Source organism: Mangifera indica, chromosome 9, assembly GCF_011075055.1.
Source record: "Mangifera indica cultivar Alphonso chromosome 9, CATAS_Mindica_2.1, whole genome shotgun sequence".
NCBI classification, from domain to species: domain Eukaryota; kingdom Viridiplantae; phylum Streptophyta; class Magnoliopsida; order Sapindales; family Anacardiaceae; genus Mangifera; species Mangifera indica.
The window spans coordinates 14,908,097-14,923,578 of record NC_058145.1 but is presented as its reverse complement, the minus strand read 5'-3'; the positions used below and the strand labels follow the sequence as shown (position 1 = coordinate 14,923,578).

General features: G+C 32.6%; 1 protein-coding gene across 1 annotated transcript; it reads right to left on the bottom strand.

Moving 5' to 3' along the window:
* Positions 1 to 9,278: 9,278 nt before the first annotated feature.
* Positions 9,279 to 14,799, bottom strand: LOC123226314. Its single transcript, XM_044650828.1, has 6 exons — positions 14,588 to 14,799; positions 14,452 to 14,510; positions 14,213 to 14,320; positions 9,670 to 9,889; positions 9,517 to 9,575; positions 9,279 to 9,389 (listed from the first exon to the last, which is right to left on the bottom strand). Exons 1-6 carry the CDS (start codon positions 14,679 to 14,681, stop codon positions 9,279 to 9,281), a joined length of 651 nt encoding a protein of 216 aa, XP_044506763.1. The 5' UTR covers positions 14,682 to 14,799.
* Between the last annotated feature and the right edge of the window lie 683 nt (positions 14,800 to 15,482).

Genomic DNA, 15,482 nt, shown 5'->3' with positions numbered 1-15,482 from the left:
CCTCCCTCGCTTCGATCTCACTACCGGTGACGTGTCCTCTACATCCACAGTCACTTTTTTGGACGCACTTGTTTTTGATTTGTCAAGGTGCTGAGTCTGAGTTTGTTCTGGACTCGAACACTCGAACTCAGTTCGTGAAATCATCTCAGCGGCCTCAATAAGCAAACCTAAACAATCACTGTTATTCTTTCTCCCGTTTTGCGATTCTTTTCGTTGAACCGGCGACGTTTCGACTACGTCTTCGTCGTCTTCTTGCTTGATCTTCTTGCTTTCTGGAGCAACTTCAGTTGTTGTGGTTTCTTGTAAATTGGTGATATCTGACGAAGAAGCCTCAGTTGTTTTCTCACTGTGGATTTGTTTACGCACGAAGCTACAAGCGCTTAAATCTAAAGACTCCGACTCTTTAAATTCCCGGAAAGTATCCAGTAAACACTTGTTCAAATCAATATTAAAACCTCCGTTGTTTGATGGTGGTAGTGGTGGTGGAATAGAAGAGATTATATGAAGAATCTTCTTCAAACAAGCTTGAGCTTTGGAGCATCCATGGCTGACATGATTTGAACAGTAATAACCAGACGAAGACATTTTCCGACAGATGAACTAAAGTGAAGCTATTTTTGTTGGTCTTCTATCTTTTCATGAATAAATCAGTAAAAATGAAATATCTAATTAAAAACAAAAAAAGAGAGAGATATAAATTGATAAAGGAGGGAGCAGAGAGTAGATGAAAGAATAAAAACTTTGGTAATTATTATTAGGCCAAAAGACTTATTATCATAAACTCGTATCTACTATTTTATTAAATTTAAATATATATTTATTTATTTATTAAGTTTTATTATTATTATCAAAATAAGGTTATTATTTAATAAAATATTTAAAAAATAAAAAATTTATTATATTTTTTCAAGTTTAAAAAATTAACAAATTTTTTAAACTCAAAACTTTAAAATAAATATTTTCTTTTAAAGTTTTTTCAATCATACTGTTGACAATAGAAGACAACAATGATTTTCTCTACTCTCTCTCTCTCTCAGCTTCTCTATTACAATAAACCACCAATATTAATTGAAATGAACCCCAAAGATCAATGTTTCTTGGATCTTTGTCTGAGTCTTTTTTAGTAGTTGCTAAAAAGAGTCAACAAAGATCCCGAGAAATGCTTGTCTTCAGGCCATCTATTCCAACCAATATTAATGGTCATTCGTGGCAAAAGAAGAAGGTTCGTGATTGTCAGAAAACGCTCATTAGAGAAGATAAGTAAAAATAAAATCTAAAAGAAAAAAGATAAATTTTTAAATTTTGAATGAAAGAAAATTATTAAATTTTTAAATTAACAAGAGAAATGTAATAAATTTTTATTTTTTAAATACTTTTGTTAGATAATAATTTTATTTATGATAATAATAAAAATTTTTAACAAATAAATAAATTTTTAAAAATAAATGAATATAAAATTAGGATTGCACTGTACTTTGATGGGAATAAGTCACTTTGCCTTATTATTATTATTATTATTATTATTATTATTTGGCCAAAGGACTATTTTCCACCCAAAATATACTGCAGTCCCAAGTTTTATCTCTTTAATTTCGATAATCTCAAATACCTACTCATGAGTAGTTAAAATTAATGAAACTCTAACCTCTTAAAATTTATCTCTTTTTACCCCCTTAAACTTTAAAAACTAAAAGTTTCCCCCAGCCTAAGTTTTAAAAAATGATAGTTTCTCCCTAGAGTTTGGTTTCGAGATCTCTAGCTCCATTACCAACGGTTTCTCTCTCCTAAAGCTTTATCTCCCTCCGATGGTCTCTCTCTACCTATTTGAATGCCCGATCGATGTGGGAGGAGCCGTGGAAGACAAAGTTTTTTGTCCTCCCAAGACGAAGTTGTCGTCTTCGTCTTCTACGGCTCCTCCAATGTTGATCGGGCATCCAAATGGGAGGAGAGAGACCGCCGAAGGGAGAGGAAGTTCTGGAGAGAGAGGTCGCCTGCAATGAAACAAGAGATAAAGTCGGAGATCTCAAAACGAAACCCTAGAAGAAAACTGTCATTTTTTAAAACTTAGGTTGGAAAAAAACTTTTAGTTTTTAAAATTTAAGGAAGCAAAAAGAGATTATATTTTAGTTTATTTTTAATATTATAAAAAAAGTGACGATTTTATTTTTACTATTATTAATTTTAACTGTTTATAGGTGAGTATTTGAGATTGTCAAAGTTAAAGGAGGGAAACTTGGGCATGCAACATTCCTTTGGGTGGGAAATTGTCCTTTGGCCTTATTATTTTGTCATTTTGATTTACGTTGATTGGATCAGTGGTTTAGTGATGAAACACGTAACTAATGCGACAAAATATGTCATCCTTTTGCAAATATAAATAGCCAAACGACTATTTCCCACCCAAACTATGCTGAATTCCTAAAATTCTCTCCATTAACTATAGAAATACCGTTTACCCACCTATGGCCAGTTAAATTTAACGGAACCCTAATCCCTGAAAATTTAAGCTTATTTCCCCCTCTCTAAAAAGTTTAAAAACTAACTTTTCTCCTCTAAGCCAAGTTTGAAAAGATCACATTTCTCCCCGTAGGGTTTAGTTTTCAAACCCCTTCACTTTCTCCGATGCCATCGCCGACCGTCTCTCCTTCCTGACCGTTTCTCTTCCACCGACGACCCTCCTCAACTCCACTCCAACCCATCCAACGCCGAGAGAAGTCGTATGGGAAGAGAAATCGTCTTTCCAGACAACGAAGATGAGATCGATTGATCTATTTATTTATATTCAATCTATTTATATTCGTTGTCTGGGAAGATGATTTCTCTTCCCAGACGACTTCTCTCGGTACCGAATGGGTTGAAGTGGAGTTGAGGAGGGTCATCGGTGAAAGAGAAACGGTCGGGAGGGAGAGATGGCTTCGATGGTGCCAGAGAAAGTGAAGGGGTTTGGAAACTAAACCCTAAGGGGGGAAATGTGATATTTTCAAACTTGGCCTAGGAAAGAAAAGTTAGTTTTTTAAATTTAAGGAGAGAAATGAAATCATATTTAAGTTTATTTTTAATATTAAATATAAAATAACAATTTTACTCTCATTACTGTTAATTTTAACTGTTGATGGGTGGATAAACGGTATTTCCATAATTATTAAGGAGAACTTTGAAAATGCAGCATAGTTTAGGTGGGATATAATCGTTTGGCCGATATAAATAAAAAGACGTCGCTGTCTATCAAATGCTCCTTTTGGGTGATGTTATGCTTTTATATATATATATATATATATATATATATATATATATATATATATACACATATTTGATAAAAGGAGGATAGAATTCAATACAATTTTGAAAGTTGTAAATTCAAATATATTTTATTAATATATTACGATTAAATTTTTTATTTATTTAATTTAATAATTATAAAATTAGTTATTAAATTAAAGTTTATTTTGTTTAATATAATTAATTTAATTTTAATATAATAATCTAATTTAAATAAGATTTTTTATTTAAAAAAAAAACACACCGAGCTTGTCTTTTGGAGCTTATCAGTATTTATTCCTTTTTGATTTATTAGAAATCATTTAGGAATATTATAACGATTTTATTCCAAAAAATAATGTCTAAATTTATTTTATGTACATTATTATCATAAGGAGTTTTTTTTTTTTTTTTTCAGTATGCGAACAGGGACCTGAAGGATTGCTTCTTTTTTGGTCGTGATGAGACAACAGGTAGTACGCATGGCATTTCCTTGGGAAGGATTCACATTATAAGTAGTGAGACCTTAATCCTAGTACGACCAGACAGAAGCAGAATCATACATAATCTTCCTCCAGAGATTGGTCATTCATAAGCCTTCCTCTCTTTACGAGATCAGGCCAAAAGAAAGAGTAGCACTAGCTGAGCAAAGTCAGCTTGCACATTGAGAATAGTTTTATTATATGTTACGTAGGGAAAAGGATATTTTTTCGCTATAGTTAATTATATTTATAATCAATAAAAAATCTAAATACTTATCTATAAATCAATTATCATTTAAATTTTCAGTTAAAAATAAGGATAAAATCATCATTTTACTTATAAATTTTAAAACTTTAAATTTTTTATTATTTTTCCCCTGCAGGTTTTAAAAACTAATACTTCAATCGATCTTCAAAGTTTAAAAAGTTTAGATTTCACCCTTAAGATTTGCTTTCTTCTCCAACCACTATCATTTCGACCGACGGCTGATGCTTTCCATTAATCTTCCATCTCCAGTTACGAAAGACGATTCTTTGTCATCCAAATATGAAAGAAGAGATGAAAGATAATGTTTCGTCGTCCTTCGTCGCATCATCCAGACATGATGACAATAAATGACGAAACATTGTCCTTCATTGTCTGGGTGACATGACGAAGGACGACACTTCGTCATCACTTTTAAATGACGTGACGAAGGACAATCTCTTCTTTCAGATCTGGATGATGCTTTGTCTTTTAGATCTGGACAACGAAAGATCATATTTCATCGTCCTTTGTAGCCAAAGATAAAAGATCAGTGGAAAACACCGGTCGTTAGTTGGAATGATGTGGCCAAAGAAGAAAACAAACCCTAGAAGTGAAATATGAACTTTTCAAACTTTAAGGATGGGTTGAAATGTTAGTTTTTAAAATTTGAATGAGGGAAATCATAAAAATTTTAAAATTTTAAAGTTTATAGATAAAATAAAGATATTACCTCTGTCTTTAACTAAAATTTGAACGACAGTTAATCTATTGATGGGTGTTTAGGCTTTTCAATTATTATGGATAAAATTTTGATAGTAGACTAAAATTTGGGTTGAAAATAGTCTTTTTCCCTGTTTCATATTAGACATTCAAGTGAATTGATGGATTTTTTTTACAAATTTTTTGATACCTTACTATTATCTCTTAAAACCTATTTGAACTATTGGATGATTACAAAGATCATGATTTAAAAATGGGATTGGATTTGTTAGTTCGAATGATTGGATCAAATAAAAACTTGGGTTTGATTTGGTCAAAAGAAAATATAATTTTTTAATTCACCATTGAAAGTTGAACCTAAAATCTCATCTTGAGTATGTATATCATCATATTAAATTTATTTTTATACCAAAATAATTATGATTATATATTTAATAATTAATAATTTAATTATATAAAATTATTTTGAACATTATTTTTAAAAAATCAACAAGTTTGACCTCTCAAACAGTCCAACCGTCAATTGGACTGGACTGCCCCTTTCACAGACGGATATCTCATCCGGTTGCAACAACTCAGAGGGAGATTCTACTTGAATCCAAGTTAATTTCGTTTATCCTAGAGGTTACCAGCAGGACACCAGCTTTCATTCCTATAAATGATTCTTGTAACTCCTAAATCCATTCTTCTCCAAAACTAAATTCAATCAAATATATATATATATAAACATTGTTTTATATGCAGTGGACAATTGGTAACTTGGTTGAATCAGCTCATTGAGTGAGGTTTCAGTGAAATTTTATTCGTTTCTTATTTCATTATTCCGTTCTCAAGTTTCTCTTTATTTTGCCGTGGGCCTAAATGGAAGTTGAAAAGAGGCTGATGGGCCAAATCGTAATAAAGGGCCCACTAAGAGTCCTAGCCCGAGTAAAATACTGAAAGATAATTTGGCACAAAATCCTAGCATTATTTTGTAAGTGACAAGAGTGACACTCAAGAGGAACTTGATCCCCTGTTCAAACACTGTCTTCGTCAAACAACACCCGCAATATCAACTCCGATAAGAAAAACAACCACCGTTGTTGAGGGAAACATTTCCTGTTGCCGGTTGATGACAGTGTTGATTTTCACCAAATTGATGAAATTTTTACCAAAATAGAATTCTACTTGACATTTTCAACCTCGAGGTTTGAGTTATTTTCTCGTTATCTACTTCGTTTATTTACCTTCAAAATACTAATGCCCAAGAAAGAGAGACGTTTTCAAAAATTCACCACTCTTTTCCAATTAGTTAAACTTGAAATACACAAAAGTTCGTATTTCTTCTCCACCTAAAAGCCATTTGCTATCAAAGTTTGTTGAAACTTTTTAACATAAAGTCCAAGCAATACAAGTTCCATCGCCTAATATCACACCTAATCATTTGTTTTCTTTGGATAACCCCCGAATACACAAAATTTTGGCTAGAGAATTATTACACAAGATAAAATCGTGATTGTTTGGGAATCTGGCAAAAAATTATAGTCTAGAGATGAAACAAATTATACATACAGAGGTAAGGATTCTTCCCCAATCAATGGGGTTGTGTTATCCATTGTTTTTTAAAATTGGACTAGACTGATCAGTTCAATTAAGAATTAGTTTTAATTCTAATTCGATTCACTTAAAAAATTGGTTTAGATTTTGATCCGATTAAATTCGATCAAAACCAATGAATCAGTTAAAATTGATAAAATTGAATTCGATCAAAATTTGACTTTTTTTTAATAATTTAATTATTTTTTATTAGATTATATTAATTTTAAAGGTTTGTAAAAAAAAAAACATAAGGATAAAAATAAAATGAAAACAAAGAAAAAATTGGTTGAAATAAATGTTTCATGAAGTATAAAAAAACTTTAGTGTTAACTTTTCGTAACACAATGAGTCAATTTTTAAAGTTTTAAAATATCATGTTACAAGTTACATTAGAATATTTATAAAAAAAAATCTTATATTTATTAAAAGAGTAATGTTATGTGTACTCATTTTTTATACATAATTCATGTACATAGTGATGTGTCATCATATAATTAGATGATTTTAAAACATGTACCACCATATGATAAAGAAATATCCAATCATATGATGATACCTCATTTGTGTATATAAATTGTGTACATAAATTGTATACAAAAAATAAATATACATAGTTTTATTGTTATTAAAATGTCTTATATATTTTATCCTATATTATAAGATAGAGATATTTTTTTATCTAATTGTTTCATCGAGATCAGATAAATAATTATTACTCTTTAAAAAAGATATGTTCTAATCATAATAGATTTAGATATCTCAATTAATTTTTTTTTTACAAATTTTTAAGTAGCTAAAACACTTTATTTTGATTTTTCTTATTGAGGTGCGAAATCATTCGGTTATTATAATATTATTTTTAAAAAAATTATTATAATTTAATAATTAATTAATCAGATGAATTAAATTATGAATTAATAAAATAATTAATTTAATCACTGGTGGAGACTTTTATTCTAATGATGGTTTAAGAGCTAAACCTATTTAGAACCAAATGTCTATGATGTGTGGCAAGAATCAATTATCAATGTACAATTAGAAACAAGTAAGGAAAGATTGTAAACCTTGCCTCCTTCAATGTTTGTAGTTGTTTTCAACGCCAATATCTTTTCAATCAATTCATTCCTTATCTTTATTTTAACAGCAACCACAATTATGCTTTTCATGGATGATTTTATCTCACTATGTACAAAATGCATTGAACTGACATTTGATCTCAATCTTCCTTACTGTGATGATTGATTGTTGAAATTCCAGTGACTAGATGAGGTGTCATGGGTCCAGCACCAGCACTAGAAAAAGTAGATGCCCAGTGTCAGAACTCCGAAGCTGAAGGTGGAGAGTTGCAGTCTTTCACTGATCAAGAAAAAGTGGAATCTGATTATCTCTAGTTCGTCTAATTAGTCTTGTCCTTGGGGAACAACAATTCACTCTTATTCTGTTTTAAGACATATTGCTTGGTTAATGAATAATTTGAGTGGTAAGGTACCCGTGAAGCCCGATGAACATACTTGGCCAGAGAACAATTATATCTACTTTCTAATGCGTTCAGATTACAGTGACTGTTGATATGTACTATACATGGAAAAGCTTTTCTCTTTAGTTTGCCTTTTTTCTGAATATGTACCGGGGCCAGTCTAGCCCTAGGCTGCTTTTCTTCCTTCTTGGTTCACATGTGAAGATTATGATTGGGGGTGGGAGTTTGATTGAATAAAAGCTGGCATAATATGTTCGATAAGTAAATCAATATTAAGATAAGTTGTCCGCAGGGGGGAAACTGAAATTTACAGAATCTCTCTGTAATCTAATTCTGTTTCAATGAGTTGAGGAGAAATTTGCCTCATATTCATGTATGGAACAACAAGATTTAATGAAATGGACCCATCAACCCAATCCTTACATGTAAGTCATTTGTCATTTACCACTGAGTGTCAACCCTATGAGAATTCTCTTTAAATGCTTCAAATAATTTCACAGCACCAAAGGTGGCATGATATGTTCAAATTTTGTGGAGAATTTTTGCATCTTCATTGCTGTAAAAATGGAAGAATATGGCATGGAATTCGGATCACTGTGATTCGTTTGTTCTTTGGTTTATGAGTATGAATTTTGATTCCTCCTAAATGGCCATGAAAACTGTTTAGTTTCAGGTTTTCGATTGAGCAAACAAATTTATAAAATGAGAAAATTAAGATTTGTTTTCCTTGTTTTCGTTTTCTTAGAAGCCAAACAGGAGAACTCAGATAAGTAATTGTACTTTATGAGCTTTAATTGCTTGAACGTGGCTGACTAAAGATATTTGTGATGCGTTAGACAGTCTAGAGAATTTAATTCATCTGCTCTAATGCCCTGGGAGAGCACTGAAGTTAACAGGCTGATATAATGAAGTCATAAAATCCCAAATTGTTGAGTTTGAAAATCTCACTAACTGGTGAAAAATATTAAATGCAAGCAGCTGAAATCAGTCAATAAATTCATTGTGAGCCTGAAAATATAGAACTTCCAACAGTCTATTAATATGCTTTAATTTGTAACCCTAATTTCATCACCTACCAACATTTGATAACTTTCTGCAGAACCCTCTGATAATTTAGTACTACTTCTATAATTTTCGACACTTAATGCAAACACATGACACATGATTTAAACACGAGGTGAATCATACCTCAAAATTTACTGTTAAAATTACAGGGTCTAAAATTATATATAAATTTAATATTAAAAATTTATATTTTTTAATATGAGATCAGACTTGTACTTTGTACTTGGAATTCTATCACACACACAAAAGATATATCACAGGAGAAGGAGAATTTATGCATAGAAACAGTGATATATAGGTGCGTGAATCAATATATCACAGGAGAAAAGGAAGCCAAAATAAATTGTGGGTTGAGAAGAATATTTAGAGAAAAGAAATATGATATTTAGGAAAACTAATAAGTCCATGTAGAATAAGTAAGAAGGCTTGGAACTTGAAGAAAGTGGAAGTCTCAAGGCTTGAGCTTCTGGGTGTAAATGTAGTCCAAGTGAGCCTCTGAAATTAGCCTTCCCTTCAAACATTCTTCATCTCCATTCTCACATGTTTCGATGCCCATTAGATTCTGGATGTATTACCCAATAAAGCAAAATGAGTTTTTTTTCATCTTTTTCTCAGATCATGTAGTAGATATTGTATTGAAATTGGCTAAAAAATAAAAAAACAAAGCATAGATGCATGAGCTTACTGACCTCCATCTGTTCAGTGGAAACTTCACTAGCAATTTCCTTCACCCTTACCCCCTCTAGTCCTGAAAAAGAGAGAATAAGTTTTAGTTACTGAAGATAAACATTGAAAAAAAAAAAGAAGAAGAAGAAGAAGAAGAAGAATAGCACTATGGGTACCTTGTTTCCTAACTATGAAAAGGGCAGATGTGTTTGAGGAGAAAAGAAAAAGGATCAGGAATATAAGAGCAGTAAAACAAAAGTTTTGCTTCATATTATCACAATAAATCAAACACAAAGAAAGAGAAAGAAAAAGAGAGATCAGAAAGTGTTGGAAGTTGGGGATGGTGTAAGAAGGAGAAGGTGGATATAAATACATGCCAAAAAAAAAAAAAAGGCAAAATTAATTAGTCACATGAAGGGCTTCCAAACAAGGTAATTAGAGTGTTTTGTGGACCAACATATTTGAAATCCATGGTTGAATGACAAGACTAATAAATTTTGATGAGAAGCTACAGCTTTATTTACTGTCAACAAGGTAATTAGAGTGTCTTATGGACTAGCATATTTGAAATCCATGGTTGAATGACAAGTGTAATGAATTTTGATGAGAAGCTCAAGCTTTATTTACTGTGTGCCATAGTAGTCATGGTAACAGTGGTTGAGAGTCTCATCTAGTCAACCTTTTGGACATGCCATAGCTGTTGCCATCTTCACATGACTTTTACCTTTAACATAAACTCACAGACACCTATGCAAAAACAATCCATACTTTTGTTAAAGTTAACGCTAAATTATTTAAATCCCCTTTCTTCAGTTGCATCCCACATGTGATCAGCAGGGTACGTGTGGCATATATTTGAAATGTCACTCATTTACCAGTCAAGCTATCTTTTGAGCTTTTAGAGAGTGTTTTTGATACCAACTTAACACCTCCCCTATCAAATTTTGCAGAAAATTTACAGTAAAATTCTTGGCATATATAATGTAGACATGATTTGACACCATGAGTTTTAGCATTGAAATGACATTTGGTTCAATCTTCCTTACCGGTGATGATTGATTGTTGAAATCCCTGTGACCAAACGAGGTGTCATGGGTCCAGCACTAGAATTAGAAAAAGTAGATGCCCGATGTCAGAACTCTGAAGGTGAAGGTGTGGAGTTGCAGTCTTTCACACTTTCACTGGTCAAGAAAAAGTGGAATCTGATTATCTCTATTTTGTCAAATTAGTCTTGTCATTTCGGGACATCAATAAACTCTATTATGAATAAAAGGTGGCATAATATATTCGAAAAGTAAATCTATATTAAGTTGTACAGAGGAGGGAAAATGAGATTTACAGAATCTATATAGGAGCTAGTGTGGATATGATAGGGAAATGGCAGAAGAAGCAAGACCAGCAATGCCAGTTGAGATAGAAGGTCTAAAGGGGCTTCGATGGCTGGTGATGATATAATTGTTGTGGATTCTGAGGAGAGAGCTAGGATGCTTAGTTCGGGGAGGAAAGGGGAAATTTTGAAATATAGGCTCAGGAAGATGAGTGAGGAGAAGATTGAAGTTTTGGAACCTTCCGAAGAGTCAACTAAGAGGGCAAAGCAAATGTAGCTGTCACTGATGCTTTGAAAGCTTTATTTTTGCCCGTTAATGATATGAATCTAACATAGTATACCTGAAAAACTAACTAATGAAATTGAAAAATTTTAAATTATATAAACTTCACGTTATAAGTTTAAATATTCTAATATAGGATTTAAATCTTATATCTTATACTTAAAATCTTAACAGTTAATCAATTGGTACTCCCTTTAATTTTGGGCCTTCAGGAATTCTCCAAACTTCATAATACTCTTTCTCATTCTTTGATTTCACTTCCAGGTTTTCATGAACGTTGTCCATGTTGGTGTTTGGGCCTATTTCTCAGTTTGATGTTGACTTAGCACAAGCTTGTGGTGTTGCTGCTAGTCTTATCCTATCAAATCTATAGGAGCCAAATTCATATTTACAGAGTGATTTTGGGAGGTCATACTGAGTATTTATTTTGACACTCAATTTCGCTTTTGTTGTATTAGTGATCAACTTCTTAAATGTTGTGAAATCAAAGTCGTTGGAAGAAAAGGAAATAAAGTTTATCATTTCAAAAATTTTGCCTAGTGGTATGTCTTATTTGCAAGATGGACTGCCTTTACGAATGAGGGCAGATATTTAGATGCTTGCTCAACATAGAGAGGTGTTTGCTAAATAGAAATTATTGAATAGAACCGTTTGGCGAGAGTTACGAACAAAACAAAAGGCTTGGACAAAACTCCTGAATGCACAGTTACCTGTTTTCTAGCTTAAAGTCTAAAGTGAATTAGACGAAGGCTTGTGAGGATGGGCCTTGTAGGTCGTGTCAACCTATTACATGGCAAGGCTCAGGACATCTGGGCCATCTCTCTGGATTTTTCGCGGACAAATCTGTGTGCTTGAGTTGACAGTCTACCATATACGTATATATTGATTTTCAAGAGGCAAAAATACTTTGCCCCACCCGGGGTTGATCTAAATTCCTAGTTTTATGCGTTAATTTCCAAAAACTTAATTATGAGTCAATTTTTATAAAAAATTTTAATTAAAATTAGAAATAAAACTGTTATTTAATAAAAAATTTAAAAACATAAAAACTTTATCATATTTTTTTCTCTAGGTTTAAAATCTATCATTTCCCCCCTACCCCAACCTAAGGTTTGAAAAATAAATAATTCCCTTCTAAATAAGGTTGGACTCGAACTGAGTCTATTCAAGTTTGAGTTCGAACTTAACTCGAATGAGTCTAAGACAAGCTAGTCCTATACGAGCTCACTTGAGCTAGAGCTTAAGTTACTCGTCAAATTTTCTAATTAAAAATTTTGATATCAAATTACGTCGTTTTAATAACAAAAAATGAGTCAAACCGAATTTAAACTGAGTTCGAGTTTAGCTTTCATGAGCTCAACGAGCTCGAGCTCAGCTATATGTAAACCGAACTGAGCTCGAGCTTGGCTCAACTCGAATCCAACCCTACTTCTAAGGTTGTAGTTTTCTCTAGTTGCTAGTTCGGTGATCGAAGCTAACAAACTTTTATACCAACACTCCTTCCTCTCTTGAATAATGACGAATTATTAGTCAACGGAGGTGGACAAACAATTCATTGGCACAAAGATGAAGCGGATATATGCATTGTATACTGTTTCTTTTAACTAATTTCTGCATCCACTGATCTATGCATCCACTGATCTATGCGTCAACCAACGCACAAATCCATTTTATCTTCGTGTTAAAAAAATTGTCAATCCATCTCTAGTTGGCTGACTATTCTTCATCATTTGGAAAAGAGAGGTGCATTGATGCAAAAGTTGGTCTGCTCTGATCATCAATGGAGCAACAATAAGGAAAAACCACAAACTCTAGAAGGGAAATATTCTTTTTTCAAACCTTAAATCAAGGAGAAATGATAAATTTTAAAATATATGAAAAAAATAATAAAATTTTAGTTTTTTAATAAATAATAATTTTACTCTTAATTAAAATTAAAATTTTATTAAAAATTAATTTATAAATAAGTGTTTAAACTTTTGAAAGTCAACCGATAAAATTAGAGATCACATCAAACCTTGGGGGGGGACCAAGTCTTTGGCCTTTTTAAAATTATTTTTTTGAGTTTTTTAAATTCTTTTATTTTTTTCGCGGATGCTCTTGGAGTGGGGCGGGGCGGGGCGGGGCCCTCGAGATGTCTACCACCCGTTTCTTTGCCCACTCTACCATCAACACCCACGCTCGTTAGGCAACATCAGTCTCTTGATTAGCAGCTACTTTAAATTACAGCCGTATGATATGCTTCAATTTTTCAACTGTTTTTTGCACTTGTACCACCCACTCTCAAAAAGCTGTTGGTGTTTTTGTGTAGTGATTAGTGGGGAGAGCAAGAGAGGGTGGTGATGATGACGCAGTGGTGCCGTGCAGTGGCAAGATTGCTGAGTCCACGGACAGTAAGACTGCCATTGTCATCAGTAACGCCTCCGGTCGTGTGCGGACGGGGCGACAAGAAGACCGAGAAAGGGAAGAGGTTCAATGGATCGTCCGGAAAGGCGAGGCCTAAAAAGGAGAAGATGATAGAGCGTCTCAAGGACAAAGTTGAGGTCCCCAGGTCTACTCCTTGGCCTCTTCCTTTCAAGCTCAGATAATTTAGACCAATTGTTTGCGTTTTTCTCTCTCTGTAGTATAGTTTTTTTTTTTTTTAATGGTGAAGCTAGGGTTTATCTGAGCTTAATGTATGACTAAATTGTTATGATTTTTAAATGGATTTGAATTGGTACTTTTTAATCAAAAAAGTTTTTTACTTTGGCAATTATGACTTCATTACATGAATTGTTAAGAGTTTCTCTAGTTAATTTTCAACATTATCTGATAATGTAGTACAACTTCTATAATTTTCAACACATCACACACACTCACACAAAAGATATGCGTTGAAATTAATAATAAATGTTGAAAACTCATTTTCAGAAAGAGAATTTATGCATAGAAATAGTGACATATAGGTGACGAAGGTATAATAGTTACATTATATCACAGGAGAAAAGTAAGCCAAAATAAATTGTGGGTTGAGAAGAATATTTAGAGAACAGATATATTATATATGAGAAAACTAATAAATCTATGCAGAATAAATAAGAAGGCTAGAAACTTGAAAGTGAAATTCTCAAGGCTTGAGCTTCTGGGTGTAAATGTAGTCCAAGTGAGCCTCCGAAATTAGTCTTCTCTGCAAACATTCTTCATCTTCATTCTCACATGTTTCTATGCCCATTAGATTCTGGATATTTTCCCCAATAAAGCAAAATGAGTTTTTCTTTTTAATCTTTTTCACAGATCAAGTATTAGATATTGTACTGAAATTGGCTAAAAATAAACCAACAAGAAGCATAGATGCATGAGCTTACTGACCTCCATCTGTTCAGGAGAAACTTCACTAGCAATTCCCTTCCCCGTTACCCCCTCTAGTCCTGAAAAATAGAGAATAAGCTTTAGTTACTGAACATAAACATTAAAAAAAAAAAAAAAAAATAGCACTTATGGGTACCTTGTTTCTGCACTATGAAACGGGCAGATGTGTTTGAGGAGAAAATAAAAAGCATCAGGATTAAAAGAGCAGTAAAATAAAAGTTCTGCTGCATATTATCTTAATATATCAAACACACAGAGAAAGAGAAAGAAAAAGAGATTAGAAAGTGTTGGAAGTTGTGGGTGGTGGAAGAAGGAGAAGGTGGATATAAATACAGGCAAAAGAAAAAAAAAATTAATTAGTCACATGAATGCTTCCAAACTAGGTAATTATAGAGTGTTTTGTGGACCAACATAAATGAAATCCATGATCGAGACAAGACTAATAAATTCTGATGAGAAGCTAAAGCTTTATTTACTGTCTGCCACAGTAGTTATGGTGGTCCTCCTCAAGTCCAAACAGTTTCTTTAAAAAATGAATGTAATAGTGGTTGAGAGTCTCATCAAGTCAACCTTTAACATAAACTCACTGACACCTATGCAAAAACAATTCATTATTTGCTCTTTGGTCTGTAAAGTTAACATTAAATTATTTAAATCCCGTTTCTGCAGTTGCATCCCACATGTAATCAACAGGGTATGAGTGGCATATATTTGATTGGCTTGGAATTATTTTTTTGACTAATTGAAGATTATGCTTTCTCTTTTGGAGGATTTGAATGTTCCATTAATTAGTTGGTAGACTTAAGAGTAAGGAACTGTTTTAAATTGTTGAGGTTGGAGTATGCAATATTCAAGGACAGATTGTTGTTGTATGCTATTCTTCTCTTGAGAGTAGAGTTAGAATATTGAAAGATGATTTCTGCTAGTGACAGACAAGTTTGATTGAGAGACATAATGAGAATTAAGCTCCATGAGATGTCTTTGGATCATATCTGTCATGCTTAGAGTAATATATTTGTTGAATCCAAGAC

Excerpts from the sequence above, each read along its gene's own strand:
- LOC123226314 (XM_044650828.1), bottom strand. The coding sequence starts at position 14,681 with ATGCAGCAGAACTTTTATTTTACTGCTCTTTTAATCCTGATGCTTTTT. Across the intron at positions 9,576-9,669 it reads TTTCATAGTTAGGAAACAAG|GACTAGAGGGGGTAAGGGTG; the intron begins GTACCCATAGTG and ends TCTCTTTTTCAG. Across the intron at positions 9,390-9,516 it reads TTTCCACTGAACAGATGGAG|AATCTAATGGGCATCGAAAC; the intron begins GTCAGTAAGCTC and ends TAATACATCCAG.